Below are 22,313 nucleotides of genomic sequence, written 5' to 3' on the forward strand. Positions count from 1 at the left end.
CCTAGGGATCTTAATGTCAGAGCCGACTCCATCAGCAAGATTGTTGATTTCGACGATTATGCTATTAATGATTCTATTTTTCGAAGTATTAATGATTACTGGGGTCCACATACCGTCGACAGGTTCGCCTGTAGTTACAACTCCAAATTGCCAAGGTTTAATTCCCGGTTTTTTCAGCCCGGCTGTGAGGCAGTTGACGCCTTTTCCCAGGACTGGGGATACGACAATAACTGGCTCTGTCCACCTGTTTGCCTAATCGTTAGAGTTCTTAAACACATGGAAGTGTGTCTTGCTAGAGGTACCCTAATTTTGCCGCTATGGAAGTCGTCGTTCTTCTGAAACGTCTGCGCAACAGATGGTGTGCACTGGAGCAGATTCGTCATTGACTGGGTCTACTTACCCAAGTTCCAGGGATTATTTGTCAAAGGGAAAGCCCGTAATTCCCTTTTTGGCACCAAACCCCTTGATTTTGATGTTGTTGCTCTGCGAGTCGACTTTCGCCATCCTAGGCCCCCCTTATGTCGTGAGGGGTTTTGCACTTTGCCTTATGGAAAGTGTGACTCTTGTAATTAGATGTTACTCTAGTTTGGTTTTTATACGGCTTTGCGTGAGCTGCCTGTTGGTTTTCATGTAGGCTATTGTTTGGTCCCACCGCGTGGTGTGATACTTTCCATGCAATAAAGGGTTTATTTATTCGTTACATTTATGTTTGTTTATTCCTGCCATTTTCCCCGTCTCTTGTCTGTTTGCTATTATTTCTGCTATTGGTTTTTCTCAGTATTTCTCACCTATTTTTGTATCTTCTAGATATCTTCCAATCCGGCTTTTGGGACTTTGATCAGGACGCTCTGCCTAACGGTCCCGTGCAGGGGTTAGCTGACAGGCTGAAGACGACAGTACTGTCCTCGAAGGCCCCCCATTCTCCCTCGCCGTTTCTACACTCGCTCCAGACCTTTCGTTGGAATATTTACTGCGTCTCTTGCGTTCGCAAAAAATACGACTGTTTTGCAGTCTATTGTCCGTTTTATTCTTGTATTTGTACTCTAAGCTATATTGTATTTTATTTATAATGTACGTAGGAGTTGGTGATCCCCCGCCTAACTGGCAGCCTAACTGGCACAGAGCTGGAAAGCTTATCTGGGGATGTAGGCCAAGATGGCCTGTTTATATTATAGTTTAATTTAATGTCGGAGTTGATGTTCCCCAGCCTAACTGGCACAAAGCTTCTAACCTGAGCTTATTTGGGGTAGGACGCCAGGATGGCCTGTTTATCTTATAGTCAAATATAATAGCGGAGCTGATGTCCTCCAGCCTAACTGGTACCAAGACTGTTTGCTTATTTGTAGAATTAGGCCATATATTGAGTGTTTTGGCTTACCAGCCCTACTGGTACTATGAAGTGACTTGTACGTGTGAAGATAGCTTTACCCTTGGTTGCCTTTCAAGGGTTTGTTAGGTAAATGTTCAGTCTTGTATAGTGTTCGGGTTGGTTCTCGCCAGGCCCTCCCAAAATAAACTTATTTGGTTCAGCTATGCTGTGTTGTTTTTTGTTGAGGAGTGGAGACAAAATGCATAACAAGTTGAAGTACGGGTTTTTCAATACCCAATTCAAGTGTCTAACGGTGCCACAACTCCCAACAACTCTACAAGCGCTACTAGATAAAATTTGTCACTTATCAGAGCAGTGATCAATTCTAGATTTTAACTACCAAAAGTTTTGATGACCAAAAAGACAATTACAAAACCTTGCCATGAAAATTCACGAAAGTGATTTATTCTTTCGATGTTTAAAAACGTACTTGCTGTTAGATTAACTTCAATTTTGTTAGTAGTTTCCGACAAGTCTTAGCTAAGAGCGTTCAGTAATTTTCACATAGAACTTCTCCGCCGCTAACGTTAGGCCACTATGACCCTGAAAATTAATTCCTTGATACTTGGCCGGCAGACCATCCTGCGTAAAATGAAAACTGTGAAGAAGCACTGCAAGGAAAACGGAAACTGCTCTCGTGGCCAAAGTTTCACCAGGGCACCGACGCCGACCGGCCGAGAATGGCATGAATCCCCCGAGAGACCTGGGATCGAGCAGCTGACCATGGCTGTTCAGGAACCGTCTGGGTTCAAAGATATTCGGGTCTTTCCAGATGTCGGGATTGCGATGAACTGACCACAAATTGATAAAGACCATAGTGTCTTTTGGGATGCTGAACCCACGAACATTCGTCTCGGCGGTAGTCGAACGCGGTATGGAAAGAGGGACGACACTGGTCACCCTCAAGAGTTCGAAGACTGTAGCTTGCAGAAGAGGAAGTGATGGTATGTCTTGCAGGGTTGGGAGTCGTCTTCGTCCTATCACGCGATCTAATTCGTTATGAAGCTGGCGCTGGATGTCGGGATGTTTTGTCAGGTATGCCAGACCCCAGTAGAGTGTAGTGGAAGACGTATCAAAAGCAGCACCCAATAGATCTCCCAACACGGAAATAATGTCTTCGTCACTAAACACTGGATTCACACTTACGGTGTCTTCTTCGGCTGAAGCTTTCTCAGTTTCTTTTTTCACGACTCTAAGGAAACTGTCTGCAATGTTGCGAGCTCTACTGTCAACATAGGATTCCTTGTTCTTTTTGAACATCTGGGAAACGACGTCCAACAAAGAATCTATAGTGACAACAAGGTTTAAGACTTGCTTGTTGGGAAAATATTTCAGCAGTGGCAGGAAATCAACTAGGCTGCTGCCATTCACAGATTTTCCGAAGTTTTCTGTGAGCTCAAGTATTTTTCGTAGACCTTCATCATCGTAAGATCGCTGGACTCCGAACAAAGCATGCATGATGACGTTTGCTGTGGCGCACTTGAAAGACATCAAAGCATCGACTGGATCATCCTTCTGTTGCTGTAAGTGCCGCACTAAGCGCTGGGATTCGAGCAGCAGTTTCTCTTCGAGGATATGGGTGTTCTTTACAAAATCTTTGATTCCGGCAACGCTGATCTTTCGGCAAATTCGCCATCGAGGCGAGTAGTCCGTGAGTACAAGGCTGTTACCAAGACGATTGGCCAATTCAAAGGTGTAGAGTTTTGGTCTCCCAGCAAAGGTAGTAGGATGTTTGATAATTGTTTCTTGGATGGCTTGCTCTCCGTTTATCACCACAACCAAACGATTCCCGAGCATCAAACTGAACACGTCCCCATACTCCTTTGCCATTCCGGTGAAGTCGAGATGTGGGTTATTTCCAATGCGAAAACTGGCACCTGTTTCGGAAAAAAGTTCAATTAATTAGAGTTAACGTTAAAAGTACTTAGTATAAAAGTTCGAGGATTAGAAAGTTAATTGGATTACCGGTATATTCAGGTTGGGTGGCGACCTACATCGGAGCCAGTAATGTGTTTAACTGAAGTGTATTTAAGACTATAGCTTGAAGGCAATTCAGTGAAGTACTATTGTGGAACGAAGCAGTCAACAATCTAAATAGATTCTTTATTTTTGTCTTACAGTCAGAAACTAGCATCTCACACGGTCGCAGATCATGAGTGTCTACCTATTACATTCCGGACTAGGAACTATTGTTACCCCGATTAAGAATTTGTTATGTTATGTTATCTTGGTTTTCTTCTCTTGTTTTATGAACATTAAGCTCATGTTACAACACTGAACGACTCGTAACTTCCTTCTGTTTATCATCAATCGTGGTACAGTGGAACAGAGATTGTGCTGAAAGGGTTCGATAAATAGCATGCGTGGTAAGAAGGTACTTGTTAGCGCACTTTGTTCTCGAATTCGCTGTGACGAGAGGCCAACGCTTGAAACGTCATCTTTCGAATTCAGTTTACCATATCAGCTCAGTTGATAAACTAAACTCAACTGGCCTTTATCTATTTGTACTCTGCCTGAGAGTTGCAACTGAAGACCCCAATCAAGCCTGCGCTGTTAGCGCAAAACATGGAACTGACCATTTCTATAACATAGTCGAAGACAATAGCTTTCTTTGTTGTTCACTAGCAATACTTCGCTAAAACAGATTTGGCAAAATGCACTCATAATTACCGATGACAGGCAAGCCCCAAGGTCCTGGAGGCAGCTTGGAGAAAGAATGTTGCCAGACTTCTCTTGCACAGAACAGCAATAAAACAAGCCAACAAAGAAACACACTTTTTCCAGGTAAAGAAAAATCTTCAAGGGAAAAATTCATGATCACCGTGTAATGACTACCCAAAGAAGCTAAATTTTTACTTTCATCCTCTAGAGAGCCGATTCGAGTTTCGTGGCAGATACGGAAAGTGAGGGTATTAGGGTCGAATATAATTTTTTTCTGCGGAAAAAACACTCGAAAGTGATTAAGTTTGAGTATCAAACGTGACGTCATAATGCCGGCCCACGAAGGCTAAACCCGAAAACAAATCATTCTTTCGGTGACAATTACCCACATGAAAAGCACTTCATATTGAAATTCAGGTGAAATATATGAAATAAAATGATATTTTTTGAAGATGAGTGAAAGAAACTTCCTATGTTTTAAACTGGAATCCATTTCCATCCTTGAAGTAAATAAAAGAATAGGAAACGATTTACAGTCTCAGTGCGGTGATGTAGAGTATTTTTATTAACCACTTCACTCGGGGATTTTCATAAATAATTTGTAATTTTATGCTATTACGGAGATTTAGCTTTTTTTTTAAACTGCAGCGTACTACCAATTACGGAAGCTACAGAAGCCAGGCCAAAACGCTGAAAACTACATTGCGCACTCTTTTCGAACAGTAAGTTTGCTGGCTCTTCATAACATCTCACACATTTTCCTCTACTTGCAAGGGGTGCGATAAGGCGCCTACTGTTAAGGGAGCTTATCAGTAGTAGAGAAGGCAGCTGAAATGTCCAAATATTTTGCAAGAGTTACATGTACCACACAGGCATATGGGGCGCCAAATGTAAAAATATTATTTAAGTACTTTTTCCCTATTTTTTGTGTTATTTATCAAATATCACAAAAGTTATCTTGTAATTTATAAATAACAAATTCAAGTACCTTTGCGATTTATAAATCGCAAGATTGCCAACTTTGCGATTTATAAATCGCAAGATTGCCAACTTTGCGATTTATAAATCGCAAGATTGCCAACTTTGCGATTTATAAATCGCAAGATTACACACTTCGCTACTTTGCGATTTATAAATCGAGAAGTGTATAATCTTGTGTTTTATAAATCGCAAGGTTAGTAATCTTTCGAGTTATAAATCGCAAAGTTGGCAATCTTGCGATTTATAAATCGCAATTTTGGCAATATTGCGAGTTATAATTCGCAAAGGTACTTGAATTTGTTATTTATAAATTACAAGATAACTTTTGTGATATTTGATAAATAACACAAAAAATAGGGAAAAAGTACTTAAATAATATTTTTACATTTGGCGCCCCATACAGGCAGAACGTTGTCCCCTTCAACCTCGTCCCCAGGGCGCTTTTCCCTGGCTTTGGGTGAAGCGCCCTGGGGACGAGGTTGTTTCCCCTTTAGCTTAAAGGCCGTGAGTTAGGGGAGTTAGTGTTGCCGATTCGGTGGGGGGTTCTGACCTCCTGCACGGTCGGCTACTAAAGTAAAAGTGAACAAACGACATTTTTAATTTTTTTGTTTCGTGGGAGTGGGGGAAGGGGGGGGGGGTGGGGGGGGGGGGATGGGCTGGCAGGGTAGGGCAACTTAATTAAGAGACGTCTGTTCTTTCTACATTCTGCATTCTGCAAACAGGTCAAAAACCCCTTTCAGAGCCTCTTTAACAATAGCAAGCCAGACGTTAACAAATATATTAGGTCATACACACAGATACACGCATGTTTTAAGAAGGCTTAACGCAATCTCCGACACACCCTTTGAAGTTGGTTTTCTTACTGAGTTTGAATAATTGCCCCCCCCCCCCTCCTCCCAAACAATGTTGCCAACAGTGAACAGTCATTTCCTTGTGTATTTCAACATTAATTAATTTCAACATTAACTCCTCCCAAACAATGTTGCCAACAGTGAACAGTCATTTCCTTGTGTATTTCAACATTAATTGGGGGGAGGGGGGGACTTGTATTTTGAAGCTTTATTTGAAAATTTGACAGTTATTATGCTTAGTTTCTGACGTCTGAGAGCTTTTCAGGCCCACCCTGGCGTTATCATCTCAGCTAGTTTTGCCAGTGATTGTAGATGAATAATCGCGAAAGACGTCTATGGTCTGCGTCACCGGGGTAGATCTTAAAGTCCTGAAAGTCCATATTGGCTAGGTAAGGACGTGGCTACATTCTCACCGTTTCAGCGCAGTGACTTGAAGTCTCTGATAAACGAGGCACACATCATGTGTAGAGTGCTCTTGCATGGTGTAGAGAAGACCGAAAGTATGCCTGTCTTGAGATTCTGTAATAACTTTAAAAATACGCTACAATAAGTAAAAGCCTACCATCCTGAGTTTAAAGAGTCCGTTTTTAGGCTTGATAACTGTGGACGCGAGCTAAAACAAAGTGAAGTGGTGTTGTTGGAGCTTTGCATCCTAATTTGACTAATTGAGCTAAATCTGTTTAAATTTGCATTTTTGTTTTCCTTTGAAGAAAGTAGAACATTTTGATCAGAAAGATTTCCAATATCAGTCGTTTTGTCTTTCATTTACACTGCACTGGAACTAAGAGGCCGGGCCACTCAGTATATGGTAGCCATGCGCCAAATTGAATCACGGGATCCAATCACGAGCGACTTGACACGGAACGGCGAACAACAGCTCAGCCAAGTGGCACAAGATGTCCTTATTTCAAGTAAGAGGTTTAACAGCTTGTTTCAAATAAACTACAGACACCTGGCTCGCCATGTTCAAAAGTTTGCTTTTGATAAACAAGCAGGCCGATGTGTAGTTCCGAATATCAAAAGTCCATACTTTTCAGAGGCCTCTAAAACTACTGGTACCGTGTTAATTGTTGCAAGTTAAAATTCGCTCTTATTGTTTCAGAGTCTCAGTTAAAGAGACGTGTCTAATTTTTTACTCGATATTTTTAATCTGTTAGACAGTGAGAACAATAATTTATCGAAAACAGGTGTTACGTGTTTTCGTTTCGAACACGTTACCGGTAGTATTTTCCGATTTGTTCATTTTGGTCTGACCTTATGCTTATGAAAACAAAAAAATAACAATTAATAAAGCTGCTTTTTCACATCAACGCATGTAGTTTGCCGGCTGAAAGCACGACAATTGCAAACAATCCAAAGTAATTCACCCTGTGTGTACGCTCGAGACACGCAAAGGGCACGCTCTTATGCTAGGCTTCGAAATCAAGCAATTGCTTTATATTTCCACAAGGGAACATAAAAAGAAGAGTATCTCTTCTTAAAAGCTAACTAAGGAATTCCGAATGCACCAAGATATTTATCAGTTAACGTGGCGTACAAAATACGAGAATCTGTTTTCTTTCCCGTTCCTCGTTTTGCGGTTTTGAGTTCAAGGTTAAAAAGGAAAAAGTGAAATGACGTCTGCAAGCAAACCACTTGCCTCTGCGTTGACCATTTCCTCTTGGCCATTATCAAGTTAATCATTTTGTCTGTTTACAAGTTAAATTTAAGATACAAATTAAATGGTTGATTGGCTTACAATGCGTTATCATCAAAGCAACAAGAACGAAACAGTTTCCTCCTGTCTGCATGCGCAACAGTCTTCATCGCCTTGAATCTTCTCAGTCTAGCGAACAGTTTTGGAACAAACCGTGCCAGACAATTTGTTAATGTAAGGGTGTCATTCTTGTTTTGTACACGCAATTGAAATATCAATCAGTCAACCACGGAAGAATGTTGTTGATCGCAAAAGTAACTCACTTAACATTTATTGATCATGCTTTAGCCCTTTATTACAGACCCTTAATTTGAAATATTTGAACTCTAAAATCTTAACACTTTTCAGCCTTTTTAAAGTTTATGACGGCGACAATAGATGGTTTTTACCTGACGTCACAGCAGCCATGTTGGTGCACAGAACAATAGAGAAAAAATTGTTTTGGGAATTTGATTCTATTGTAATGCAAAGCATGAGCCATAATTTGCTATTGTTTTGTGCACCAACTTGGCTGTCTCATCACGTGATTGAAAACCATCAATGATGCCTCCCCGTTCACACCAAACTTTAAACATGTTTTGAAGATATTTAGTTAACCACGGTTTCAAAGTGTTTTCTTTTTAAATAATGTATACTGATTTTTGTCGACTACGCATTTAGCACAAATCAAAACATGAATTGAAACTGACCTGACTCTCATGTAAAAGCCAGTCAACATTTTTCTGACTTATTTTCATTTTGTTAAACCCAGGTTAATTAAACATGTCTTGTTGGTGAGAATGGGGTAAGTCCAGTTGGATGACGTAGCGCGCAGAAAGTGATTTGCATTTCAACGAAAAGTGAGTGTGTAGAGGTCATACAAAATGATTTCTGTGCAGCAATGACCAAAAAGACTCTTAGGCTTTTTATTTAGGTCTTTTTAACCGACAGATTGCCTCTATACTGAAGCTTATTTGCTGGAGAAGAAGTTCTAGGTTCATTGTGCATTTTTTGATCACACAAATGATGACAGAACAGATCCCATCGATGTAAAGAAAGCCGAAATAAATAATGTCTCGAAGATTTAGAAATATCTCGGATACGTCGTAGAAGACGACTTGTTACTCAATTGAGAGACCGCCAGGAATGTAAGGCGAAACTCTTTATTCTTCTCAGCTTTATTGAGCAGATCAAAATAAATGGGAACAATGTCAAAACACAAATACAAGGAACAAAATGATTGATTTCAATATTGAGTTATAAATAAAAAACCAGCAAAACATTGATGATCCGTTGAGCAAAAGAGATAAAATTAGTAGTACCTATTTGTTTGCGACGTACTATAACGCACAATTTACTGCAGAATTGACTGAAATACACCACTCAATGGAAAGAAAGACTTGACTGTTTAGTTTGCCTTTACGAGAACGTGCAATTGCCCGAGGCAAATGAGTTGTCTTCTGCATAACAAAACTGATACCATCGGCAAACTTGCCGGCTAAATTATTAATTATCTTAGCCTTTTGAAGGATGGTGTTTCAACGGTTTAAAGCAAAGAGTTGAAGATTGCAGCTTGTCGTGACCAGCTTGGGCGTGATAATCTTATACCTCTCGTTACGCTCAATTTTGGAATAGTCGTCTCATTCAGAAACTGAAATTAGCGGGAAACCATTGTTTAGTCCTGCTAAAAGGTGCAATTTCCAGGACAGAAAAAGTACCGTAAGATATATTTGTTGTCGGTCAGAACCGGTCTCAGGTTAAATCCGTTACGATCTGTAGCTGTAGGTTAAATTGAATACTCACTCTACGTAGTTAAATGCAGCTATATCAACTCCCCCCCCCCCCCCCAAAAAAAAAAAAAAACGACGGACCTTTCCTCAAGGTCTGTCTTACGCATCTCAACACAGTCTTTTTAATGTTTCATAATTATCGGCCTATCGATTTCTATATTCGGTGAGCTATCCATTCAGTCTAACATTTCAACAAATTGAACTGAAACAATGCACTTGCCGGTACTGGAATTCGGACCCTCCAGATTATTAGTTTTCAATTCATCTGAGTGCCTTTTCAACCTAGATAAAGTGAGGATCAGCAATTCAGGCTAGGTAAAAAGGGATTCAACCAGAGAACGGATTTAACCGGCAGCATATAAATTTTCCATGGTAACGACAACAGCTATTTTCTACATAACTTAAATTTGAAACACGACAAGCTGGCTGTAACGGTATTGCGATGATCGCTGCAATGTCATTAATTCCGTAATTCTAAGCTCACATAGAACTTCTTCGGTGACAAAATGAGGCCGTATTCTCCCTGAATATCAATTCCTTGATATTCGGTCGGCAAACCAACCTGTGTAAATCGAAAGCTATGAAGTAGCACGGCTAGGAAAACGCAAACTATTTTCTTTGCCAGAGCTTCACCAGGGCACTTGCGGCGTCCTCCCGAAAATGGAAGAAAGCCACCGAGCAGCTTGGGGTCGATGAGGTGACCTTGACTATCCAAGAAACGCCTGGGGTTAAAAACATGTGGATCTTTCCACGCTTGAGCGTCGTGGTGCACTGACCACAGGTTGACGAAGACCATGGTGTCTTTTAAGATTATGAAATCCCGTATGCGTATCTCGGACGTGGTGGTTCGTGGTACTGCAAGGGGCACGATGCAGCTTACCCTCAGTAGCTCGTAGACTGCCGCTTGAAGAAGAGGAAGTGATGGTATGTCCTGCAGGGTTGGCAGGCGTTCTTTGCCAATAACGCGATCCAGTTCTTCTTGAAGATCGCGTTGAATGTTTGGATATGTGATCAGGTAGGCCAGACTCCAATAGAGTTCGGTGGATGAGGTTTCAAATCCCGCACCAAACAGGTCGCCCAGCACGGAAACTATCTGATCATCCTTAAGCAGTGCAGTCATGCTTGGACTTTCTTTCTCATCTCGTAGGTTCTGGTCTTGGTTTTGGCTTTCCTTTTCGACGACATTGATAAAGCTATCTGCTATATTACGGACTTGTCCGTCCTGATACGTTTCTTTGTTCTTTTCATACATCTAAAACACTTCTTGTAATACTACCTTCATTGTCAGTACGAGATTTTTGAGCGCCTTGTTTGGAAGGTACTTGAGCAGTGGTAGGAAATCAACGTGGCCATTGCCATGCACCGCTTTTCGGTGATTCTCTGCAAGGTGGAGAATTTTAAGGAGACCTTCATCATCGTATGAACGTTCCACTCCGAATAGCGCATTGAGAATGATGTTAGCTGTGGCACACTTCAGAGTTATCAGAGCATCAACGGCCTTTCCCTTCTGCTTCTTGAAGCAGTGAACCAAGCGCTTTGATTCATGCAACAGTTTCTCCTCTGAGGTGTCTACGTTCTTGACAAAGTTGTGAATGGCACCGACACTGATCTTGCGCGTTAGATTCCATCGGGGCGAGTAGTCACCAAAGGAAAGACTACTTCCTTCAGGATTGGCCAAATTAAATGTGTGGAGCTTTGGCCTCCCAGCAAAGGCAATAAAACGCTTTATAATGGTTTCTCGGATGGCTTGTACTCCATTTATCACCACAACCAAACGATTCCCAAGAATCAAGCTGAATACGTCGCCATATTCTTTTGCCATTTTGGTGAAGTCAAGATGTGGGTTCTTTCCTATGCGAAAGCTTGCTCCTGTTTTGGATAAAGGAAAACTAATAATGAGATGATAGCGAGATTAAAAAAACAAATACAAGAAATTGTACAAATATAGTGCACAAAGAGGACGAATATTAGGTTAAAAGACAGGTTATTAGGGATGTAGCAGCTTAGTAAATTGAGAGAGAAATACGATTTCTAAGAATGCTATAGCTTGCGTGAAAGAAGTTGACTGAAGCTTTGTTTGACAAAGAACATGTATTTATATAGTCAATTCGCAGTGAACATTTAATGAATATTTGCTTTTCAATTAACTACCGTTTGTCTCTTGTCAATTAAATCAGAAGTGAGGAAATCGAAACACATTCAACTCAAATCATGTTTATCAATAGTTGCCGAAAGCAAAATCTGATCAGCACCGAAGGCAGTTGCGAGTATTTTAAACGATTAAAAGTCCTCTTCATTCTTCAGCTTGGCAAAGCACATCTTTAGCTTCGAGCATGCCTGACCCTTAATAAGCCACAAACTATCGACAAACTCAGTCTTATGCGATTTTTTACTAAAGCACAGCAACCTTATCGCATAGCCAAGCACGATGCTTTCCGTTGTCTCTGAGGTTGGAAAAGAAAACCAAAAGAAGCGAGCGCCGTATTCCGCCGGAGAGCCGCTATACAATTTTTCACGGTATATATTACGTCAGTGTTATTTGGATTTGTAAGGAATTGGGAATAAGGAAAAGGTTTACAAGCACGAAGGAATGTGAAGACAGGTGAAACACATGTGGGAATAAAGTGAAATCAGGCGGCAAGGTCCATGTTATTATCATTAACAAGCGCTTCTACTGTCAAGATTCGCATGGGAAAACTGTCCTCCTGATTGCGAGCTGGGTGGCTTCCGCCATTCTGATCGTACTTGGCTGGATCTTTCTTTTACGGATGGCTAGTACACTGAAACAGTTATATATATTTCCCTTAAAAAAGTTGTGCATTCATTCCATGATTGAATTCGACTCAAGTCAGCCTTCCGCCCTAACTTTTTTTCTCTACTGCTATAAATAAAAACTTATTATCAAGACTTTTCGAGTAACGGAAAAGAACTAACTGCAGAGGTCACTGTTTTTGCGGTAGAAATGAGCAATAGCGCGTAGCCCCTTCGTTAAACCGAAGAGGCCGATCAAGAGTACTTGCTGATCTAATAGACTCAAGGAGCTGATTAATCCCTGGTTAACTTGATGTATCAGCGGGCAATTGGTATTGAGCATAAATGCTAGCCAAAGGATGAGAGTCATTTCCCTTCTCAAGGTTTTGTTTAGTTTAAAAACTTAAAGTTAAAGTGGTTTACGGCTGTTTGTTATCATGCAAGTGTTCGCACCACAAAGGCACTGGAAATAAGATAAATCATAGTATATCATGATAATAAGACCGGAACGCTTCACACTTTCATGAATCTTGCGTCAGTGAACTTGAGGTTATTGTATCCATCAGAAGTAGTAAATTTGAAATGCTAAGATAAACAACTTTTGCGGTCACCATGGCAGATTCTCGGCCGAGAACACGCGATACGCCTCTCTGGTCTTAGGCCGGTGACATGCAAGAGGTAATCACGGTTGTGCAAATATTGAATAATCATGCCGCTATTCTACCCACCCTTATTAAATAAAAAGTCTTTTTATGTGACGAAATTATTAACTTTAGAAAAGGTGAAAAACAAATTATACATCTAGGACTGGCATCAATAATGAACTTATTGAAGTTTTTTGTTTGTCAATTACAATCTTTTGGAAAATTTTGCTAACTTTATAAAACGTCAACGAGTTACACTTAGGTAAACCAAAAAGATATATTTTTAGTTTAATTTACTCCACGAACTAGAGAAATATTGCTTATACTGCATAAACACACGCACAAATCTTCGAATTCAAGTTAACGCCATGCCTACTGCATTTCTCGACACTTTGTATGAACGATTTGATTCAGTAAAGATTAATGACTTTGGACCAGAAAGAGTAGAGATTAATCTTTGGATCGTGTGAAGAAGGCTTTTACATTATTGAACGTTCATTAAGACCATGCAGTGAATGAATTACAGTGACACAGCAACTGAACGCAAGGAAAACACCTCACCTATGACTGGTAACCCCCAAGGTCCCGGAGGCAGATGTGAGGCGGAATGCTCCCATATCTCTTTTCGAAAAAGTAAAACGCACATTAGACAGCAGAGGAATACAATTTGGCCAACAGATGGAAATTCTTCAATTCCAAACAGAAACATCGCTACCAATGCCATTTTTACTCAATTTCCTTGTTACAGCGCACTCCTCTCCGAGTAGTGTCCAAGGTTCAACTGGGTAGTTTTTAGCGGGAACAGAAAAGGTATGAAATTGTTTACACTTCATTGAGATTTGATCTGTTAATCGGCGACAATCACGCTATTCTGTCAATAAAGCGATACGTAGAACGTAGTTACTTATTAGTCAGCGTTTTCAACGAGGCATGCTTTGTCTCTGAATTGTTATCAGCCTAAAAGCGTGTATCTTGAAAAGCGTATAAGTTGATTTCATTTAAGTTTAAGTTGCAATTGTATCGCTTAGAAACACTGTTAATCGCAATTTTTAGTCTTATTAGCTGCATTGCTCAGTTACTTCAACGAGTGAGATAAATCCAGTCGACTGCTATTTAGGACCTCGTATTGAGATCTTCTTCATAACTTCACGCAAATATAACCTCGTAAAATAAAACTGAAAATATATAGAAACCTGACCAAAAAAATTTGTAAGTTCACAGCTCACGACATGCATCCCGTACGATTAAACATTGTTTTTCGCTGGATTAATATCAACTTTCATTTCAGGAAATAATTTAGGCGATTTGCAAAAACTCGGAATCTAAACCCGTGAACAAAATCATGAAAATCTGTGTAAAAGTCTGCTCAGACAATTCCTGTTTTTTAAAAAATAGTTTTTGAGGTTGCTGTTATTTGCGACACACCGCATTAAAATTATAAGCCCATTTCCGGCCATCAGTACCCGCTAAAGAGATTATTTTAGGAGTGTCGGCGGATTTTTATCCCTAGGGCCGAATACATTAATTAGATGATACCGGGGTCACCATAAAAAAGAGAGCATTCTCGTTTTTTAAGTATCATTTTAGGTGCCTACTTTTAGTAGTAAAAGCCATAGTTCACATCTGCTAAAATCAGCGATGGCAACTCCATGCAGAATTCGGCTGGCGCGCAGCTGGTTGTTAAATACCTGAAAAATTAGGAAAACATCAGGAGCAGGTTAAGCAGGTTAAGAAGAATTCTCTTAACTCGTAGGGGTTGATGATCAGTGACGGAGTATTCAATTTCCTTTTTGGGCAGGCTAAGAAACAAATCGGGCGAACGTTTTGTGAACGGGTTAGTGACGTTTTTTTAAACAGAGATTTGCGGGAATATCCTACCGCTGAGAAAACGTATCGCATTTTCATAGAACAATGCCGTTGACATATTTCATTGGTCTTTACATCGCAAAAAAAAGTCTCATCTCAACCACTGTATTGCCAGCCGGGATCATATTTTGTCATAACAAACTGCAAACACGAATAAACACAAACACTCTAAAAAGAAATAACTTCATCGCCTTCACTTTGCAAAGTATCTTACTTTTTAGTGGAATTTCAATTTTAACTCCGGAATGAGCTATTCCACAGCTGGTTGTCACAACAACAGGAGCTGATGAGCTTTTGATAACAACAGTTGTCACTACTCTCTCTTAATTCAGTTATTCATGGCTCTTTTTCCGATGATTGGCAGATTTTTTTTACTATGTATAATAATAATAATAATAATAATAATAATAAGAGTCTTTATTTCATCACAAGATAAAACTACATATCTTATGTCACAATAATTATATAAAATTGTTTAAAAATATTATATCATTACAGTAAATGCAGCTTAAAAATCACCCTCTTAACAAACGTTTTCATAAAACGCTCTGTATTAATTTTCGGGCGTGCGCAGCCTTTTTTCCTATATGTCCAGAACATATAGATGGCACGCTATTTCTCGCACACAACCACTTACAACTGTAACAATGATCAAGCGGCTTATGAAAGTTCGTCAGTCGCCTCCACAAAAAAAAAAAAGAGAAAATAACAAAAAACTCAGTGATTTACCTTTGAGAAGTTTGCGTCCGTGTCATCCTTCCTCATCGCTAGGAAAAAACGAAATTGCCAACCGAAATTTAGCGCGTTGTAAGGCAAATCCTGAAAATGATCTCAGAACAATTAACAAACATTGACACCGGTGAGACGGTAAAAAGTTTTTTTGTGACTGATGTCTTGCTCTTTCTCTCTCTGAGTTCGACTTGTTATTAAGTGCGTATGAGAAATAAGATGTTGCATTCTGAAGTCCAGTTCCCTGACCCCAAGACACAGTACACTGGTTTCAAAGTCTATATAGTGAATTTTAATTGGCAATAAATGAAATTTGTCGACAGACGTCTACTTAAGGTTTGATCTAATTAAACAAACTATTGCAAGAATGTCATCTCTTTTCCTACTCTTTTCCTAAATGTGTGGTTTGCATGTAGGACCATATACTGGCCTATTTGATTGAAAGGAGACATTAACATTATGACCCCTATTTTTTACCAAACGAAAAAAATAAGTAGATTTGGTAGTCAAAGTAATTTAATTATATAAACCAAGTTTCAAACCAAAGATTCGCTTTTTCTAGGACTTTTGGCCCATGATAAGAATCCATTCTAGATTTGTGAGCATTGATGAACGATTCAGTGCAGTTTACATCATACTTATTAGATTTAAATTGTTTAGCATTAACATTTATTTTTATTTCTTACCTACAGGCCTAAAGCCGCAAGAAATAACACGTAATCGTGCAATCTTAGGGCGATTTCCATTTGACACAACTGACCGGCAAGACCAGGCATTTGGAAGGACTAACTCTAAAACGTCTTCAAATTAACCCTCTGCGAGGATGATATACACTCCTCCGGAAGAAAACGAGGGATTATCATGCAAATGTTCCTTCAAATTGTTGCATTTTCTATGCAAACTGACCGGTCTGGCTGGCCAGGTCTGACAAAAGGAAAGCGCCCTTAGGTTTTTCCTGTCCCTCCATAATTGTTACAAGTCTAATTCGTTTCAGTAACAGTCTTTATTAAAAATACATAAGCGCGTGAAAAGAAAACTGTAATCACCAGAAGAGGTATTAATGTCAATTTATTCATAAGGTGATGATTCAAGTGACCGATGAAATTTTCTCGATCGCCAAAAAGCGCTCCTCAGTACGGAGACCCGGCAGGAAACGTGTCTTTAAAATGTAACTTTGCACAGTACCAAGAGATAATGGGGTACTAAGTCTTTCGCGGTTATTTCATCTCGTTCACTTTGTACAATGTGGGCGAAATATCCTAAAATTGAATTTATACGAGCGGTTTCAGAGTAAAAATATAGACTGAATGAAAGATTCGCATTTGTACTCTCACGTTGCCATTAAAACCTCAAATTTCACGGCGTTGTTGTTATGCAGAGTGCAGCAATAAAATACTTGCCGCACGTGCAGCACGATTCTTTCACCTCTTTTAACCAATTAAATCACACTGTTGTTTTGTTGCGTTTTCGTAGCCGTAGCCGTCGTCACTTCTTAAACTCGCTATTACAACATAGTAAGGGAACGAACTTGAACTGTACAATGCACTTGCACAATGTAGTCCGATCGAACACGGACCCTCCAGATCTTTATTCCTGTGTCTTTACCTTTACAATACAACTCATTTCTTTTCATTATTTACTTTTCTATGTAATAAGTCAATTGAAATCCATGTATAATAATACCCAAAACTAACCCTAAGCTGACCCTACAATTTTTGTCTAGGGGTAATTTAGGCTCCAAAAAATGTTTCTTCAATTCATCTGAGTGCCTATTCAATCTATTGTAGGTAAAATGAGGATCAGCAATTAAATCTAGGTAAAAACGGATTCAACCTGAGAACGGATTTTATCAGCAACATATCCATGGTAATAAAAACAGCTATTTAAGCTTAAATTTGAAACACGACAAGCTGGTTGTAACGGTATTGCGATGATCGCTGCAATGTCATTAATTCCGTAATTCTAAGCTCACAAAGAACTTCTTCGGTGACAAAATGAGGCCGTATTCTCCCTGAAGATCAATTCCTTGATATTCGGTCGGCAAACCAACCTGTGTAAATCGAAAGCTATGAAGTAGCACCGCTAGGAAAACGCAAACTATTTTCTTTGCCAGAGCTTCACCAGGGCACTTGCGGCGGCCTCCCGAAAATGGAAGGAAGCCACCGAGCAGCTTGGGGTCGATGAGGTGACCTTGACTATCCAAGAAACGTCTGGGGTTAAAAACATGTGGATCTTTCCACGCTTGAGCGTCGTGGTGCACTGACCACAGGTTGACGAAGACCATGGTGTCTTTTAAGATTATGAAATCCCGTATGCGTATCTCGGACGTGGTGGTTCGTGGTACTGCAAGGGGCACGATGCAGCTTACCCTCAGTAGCTCGTAGACTGCCGCTTGAAGAAGAGGAAGTGATGGTATGTCCTGCAGGGTTGGCAGGCGTTCTTTGCCAATAACGCGATCCAGTTCTTCTTGAAGATCGCATTGAATGTTTGGATATGTGATCAGGTAGGCCAGACTCCAATAGAGTTCGGTGGATGAGGTTTCAAATCCCGCACCAAACAGGTCGCCCAGCACGGAAACTATCTGATCTTCCTTAAGCGGTGCAGTCATGCTTGGACTTTCTTTCTCATCTCTTAGGTTCTCGTCTTGGTTTTGGCTTTCCTTTTCGACGACATTGATAAAGCTATCCGCTATGTTACGGACTTGTCCGTCCTGATAAGTTTCTTTGTTCTTTTCATACATCTAAAACACTTCTTGTAATACTACCTTCATTGTCAGTACGAGATTTTTGAGCGCCTTGTTTGGAAGGTACTTGAGCAGTGGTAGGAAATCAACGTGGCCATTGCCATGCACCGCTTTTCGGTGATTCTCTGCAAGGTGGAGAATTTTAAGGAGACCTTCATCATCGTATGAACGCTCCACTCCGAATAGCGCATTGAGAATGATGTTAGCTGTGGCACACTTCAGAGTTATCAGAGCATCAACGGCCTTTCCCTTCTGCTTCTTGAAGCAGTGAACCAAGCGCTTTGATTCATGCAACAGTTTCTCTTCTAAGGTGTCTTCGTTCTTGACAAAGTTGTGAATGGCACCGACACTGATCTTGCGCGTTAGATTCCATCGGGGCGAGTAGTCACCAAAGGAAAGACTACTTCCTTCAGGATTGGCCAAATTAAATGTGTGGAGCTTTGGCCTCCCAGCAAAGGCAATAGAACGCTTTATAATGGTTTCTCGGATGGCTTGTTCTCCATTTATCACCACAACCAAACGATTCCCAAGCATTAAGCTGAATACGTCGCCATATTCTTTTGCCATTTGGGTGAAGTCAAGATGTGGGTTCTTTCCTATGCGAAAGCTTGCACCTGTTTTGGATAAAGGAAAACTAATAATGAGATGATAGCGAGATTAAAAAACAAATACAAAAAATTGTACAAATATAATGCACAAAGAGGACGAATATTAGGTTAAAAGTCAGGTTATTAGGGATGTAGCATCACTCTTCAACTTCTACATAATTTATTTGGGGGCAATTGCTTTGTTTTGTCATCTTCCCAGAAATTTTGACTCTCATAAATCAAGAAGCTTAGTGAATTGAGAGAGAAATACGATTTCTAAGAATACTATAGCTTGCGTGAAAGAAGTTGACTGAACCTTTGTTTGCCAAAGAACATGTATTTATAGAGTCAATTAGCAGTGAACATTTAATGAATATTTGCTTTTCAATTAACTACCGTTTGTCTCTTGTCAATTAAATCAGAAGTGAGGAAATCGAAACACAGTTAACTCAAATCATGTTTATCAATAGTTGCCGAAAGCAAAATCTGATCGGCACCGAAGCGGCAGTTGCGAGTATTTTAAACGATTAAAAGTCCTCTTCATTCTTCAGCTTGGCAAAGCACATCTTTAGCTTCGAGCATGCCTGACCCTTAATAAGCCACAAACTATCAACAAACTCAGCTCTTATGCGAGTTTTTACTAATGCACAGCAACCTTTTCGCATAGCCAAGCACGATGTTTTCCGTTGTCTCTGAGGTTGGAAAAGAAAACCAAAAGAAGCGAGCGCCGTCTTCCGCCGGAGCGCCTAAACAAATTTTTCACGGTATATATTACGTCAGTGTTATTTGGATTTGTAAGGAACTGGGAATAAGCAAAAGGTTTACAAACACGAAGAAATGTGAAGACAGGCGAAACAGATGTGGGAACAAAGTGAAATCAGGCGGCAATGTCCATGTTATTATCATTAACAAGCGCTTCTACTGTCAAGGTTCGCATGGGAAAACTGTCCTCCTGATTGCGAGCTGGGTGGCTTCCGTCATTCTGATAGTACTTGGCTGGATCTTTTTTTTACGGATGGCTAGTACACTGAAACAGTTATATATGTTTCCCTTAAAAAAGTTGTGCATTCATTCCATGATTGAATTCGATTCAAGTCAGCCTTCGGCCCTAACTTTTTTCGCTACTGCTATAAATAAAAACTTAATATCAAGACTTTTCGAGTAACGGAACAGAATTAACTGCAGAGGTCACTGTTTTTGCGGTAGAAATGAGCAATAGCGCGTAGCCCCTTCGTTAAACCGAAGAGGCCGATCAAGAGTACTTGCTGATCTAATAGACTCAAGGAGCTGATTAATCCCTGGTTAACTTGATGTATCAGCGAGCATTTGGTATTGAGCATAAATGCTAGCCAAAGGATGAGAGTCATTTCCTTTCTCAAGGTTTTGTTTAGTTTAAAAACTTATCATGCAAGTGTTCGCAGCACAAAGGCAGTGGAAATAAGATAAATCATAGTATGTCATGATAATAAGACCGGGACGCTTAACACTTTCATAAATCTTGCGTCAGTGAACTTGAGTTATTGTATCCATCAGAAGTAGTGAATTTGAAATGCTAAGATAAACAACTTTTGCGGTCACCATGGCAGATGCTCGGTCGAGAACACGCGATACGCCTCTCTGGTCTTAGGCCGGTGACATGCAAGAGGTAATCACGGATGTGCAAATATTAAATAATCATACAGTTATTCTGCCCACCCTTATTAAATAAAAAGTCTTTCTATGTGACGAAATTATTAACTTTAGAAAAAGTGAAAAACAAATTATACATCTAGGACTGGCATCAATAATAAACTTATTGAAGTTTTTTGTTTGTCAATTACAATCTTTTGGAAAATTTGCTAACTTTATAAAACGTCAACGAGTTACACTTAGGTAAACCAAAAAGATATATTTTAGTTTAATTTACTCCACGAACTAGAGAAATATTGCTCATACTGCATAAGTAAACACACGCACAAATCTCCGAATTCAAGTTAACGCCATGCCTACTGCATTTCTCGACGCTTTGTATGGACGATTTGATCATTCAGTAAAGATTAATGAGCTTGGACCAGAAAGTGTAGAGATTAATCTTTGGACCGTGTGAAGAAGGCTTTTACATTACTGAACGTTCATTAAGACCATGCAGTGAATGAATTACAGTGACACAGCAACTGAACGCAAGGAAAACACCTCACCTATGACTGGTAACCCCCAAGGTCCCGGAGGCAGATGTGAGGCGGAATGCTCCCATATCTCTTTTCGAAAAAGTAAAACGCACATTAGACAGCAGAGGAATACAATTTGGCCAACAGATGGAAATTCTTCAATTCCAAACAGAAACTTCGCTACGAATGCCATTTTTACTCAATTTCCTTGTTACAGCGCACTCCTCTCCGAGCAGTGTCCAAGGTTCAACTGGGTAGTTTTTAGCGGGAACAGACAAGGTATGAAATTGTTTACACTTCATTGAGATTTGATCTGTTAATCGGCGACAATCACGCTATTCTGTCAATAAAGCGATACGTAGAACGTAGTTACTTATTAGTCAGCGTTTTCAACGAGGCATGCTTTGTCTCTGAATTGTTATCGGCCTAAAAGCATGTATCTTGAAAAGCTTATAAGTTGATTTCATTTTAAGTTTAAGTTGCAATTGTATCGCTTAGAAACACTTTAATCGCAATTTTTAGTCTTATTAGCTGCATTGCTCAGTTACTTCAACGAGTGAGATAAATCCAGTCGACTGCTATTTAGGACCTCGTATTGAGCTATTTTTCATAACTTCACGCAAATATAACCTAGTAACATAAAACTGAAAATATATAGAAAACTGACCAAAAAAATTTGTAAGTTCACAGCTCACGACATATATCCCGTACGATTAAACATTGTTTTTCGCTTGATTAATATCAACTTTCATTTCAGAAAATAATTTAGGCGATTTGCAAAAACTCGGAATGTAAACCTGTGAACAAAATCATCAAAATCTATGTAAAAGTCTGCTCAGACAATTACTGTTTTTTTAAAAATAGTTTTTGAGGTTGCTGTTATTTGCGACACGCCGCATTAAAATTATAAGCCCATTTCCGGCCATCAGTACCCGCTAAAGAGATTATTTTAGGAGTGTCGCCGGATTTTTTATCCCTAGGGCCGAATACATTAATTGACCTTCTGAGCGCTAGCTTTCACGTGTAGTGCCACGTGACTTTTCATGTAAACAAACCTCGAAAGTTCGGACATTCGAGAAGATCGGACATATAACACATAGTGAGATGGCGTGGCGAGCAGATATGAAATGTTAGTTTCTTTTTGCGTTGGACATGGAAATGATGCAACAAAGACACAAGTCACTTCGATGATTAGCATTTGATGTGGGACGCGGTAGTTTTACACTCTTACTTCCGTCTTCGACAGGATTTACGGTGGTGAGTCAGCTTTTGAACATCTTCGATCCCTAGGCGGACGGAAACGAAATGTATTCCTTACATTTGGTTATTACGAATACCTTCATGTATTTAAATTGTTATATATTTGTGCACTTCGAGGTCAGTAATAAAACCAAATAAATGTGATTTGAGTGTGTGTAAATCGAGCCTCCTCTGTCAGTGAGCCTTCAATTCGAAAACGCTGAATCAGTCCTGTTTGCTACAGTTCCAGGGTCAACATGTCTAAGCAGATGCCTATTAA

The 22,313-nt window shown here is 39.9% G+C and overlaps 1 protein-coding gene and 2 pseudogenes across 1 annotated transcript in view; all 3 read right to left on the reverse strand.

Annotated features, from left to right (window-relative positions):
* LOC138022044 (cytochrome P450 1A1-like) overlaps window positions 1-4,388 on the reverse strand; it is a 4,658-nt gene extending 270 nt beyond the window's left edge. The window contains exons 1-2 of the mRNA XM_068869065.1: window positions 4,040-4,388; window positions 1-3,246 (exon numbers count right to left, since the gene is read on the reverse strand). The exon at window positions 1-3,246 is cut by the window's left edge and continues 270 nt beyond it. Of these exons, the coding sequence (XP_068725166.1) occupies window positions 1,850-3,246; window positions 4,040-4,358 (1,716 nt within the window). The 5' untranslated portion in view covers window positions 4,359-4,388 and the 3' untranslated portion in view covers window positions 1-1,849. The remainder of the gene's footprint in view (window positions 3,247-4,039) is intronic.
* A 5,399-nt stretch (window positions 4,389-9,787) lies between these two features.
* On the reverse strand, window positions 9,788-13,446 carry LOC138018573 (cytochrome P450 1A1-like; annotated as a pseudogene).
* Window positions 13,447-17,265: 3,819 nt separating this feature from the next.
* LOC138018574 (cytochrome P450 1A1-like) lies at window positions 17,266-20,987 on the reverse strand (annotated as a pseudogene).
* Between the last annotated feature and the right edge of the window lie 1,326 nt (window positions 20,988-22,313).

Source organism: Montipora capricornis, chromosome 10, assembly GCF_036669925.1.
Source record: "Montipora capricornis isolate CH-2021 chromosome 10, ASM3666992v2, whole genome shotgun sequence".
Taxonomy (NCBI): Eukaryota; Metazoa; Cnidaria; class Anthozoa; order Scleractinia; family Acroporidae; genus Montipora; species Montipora capricornis.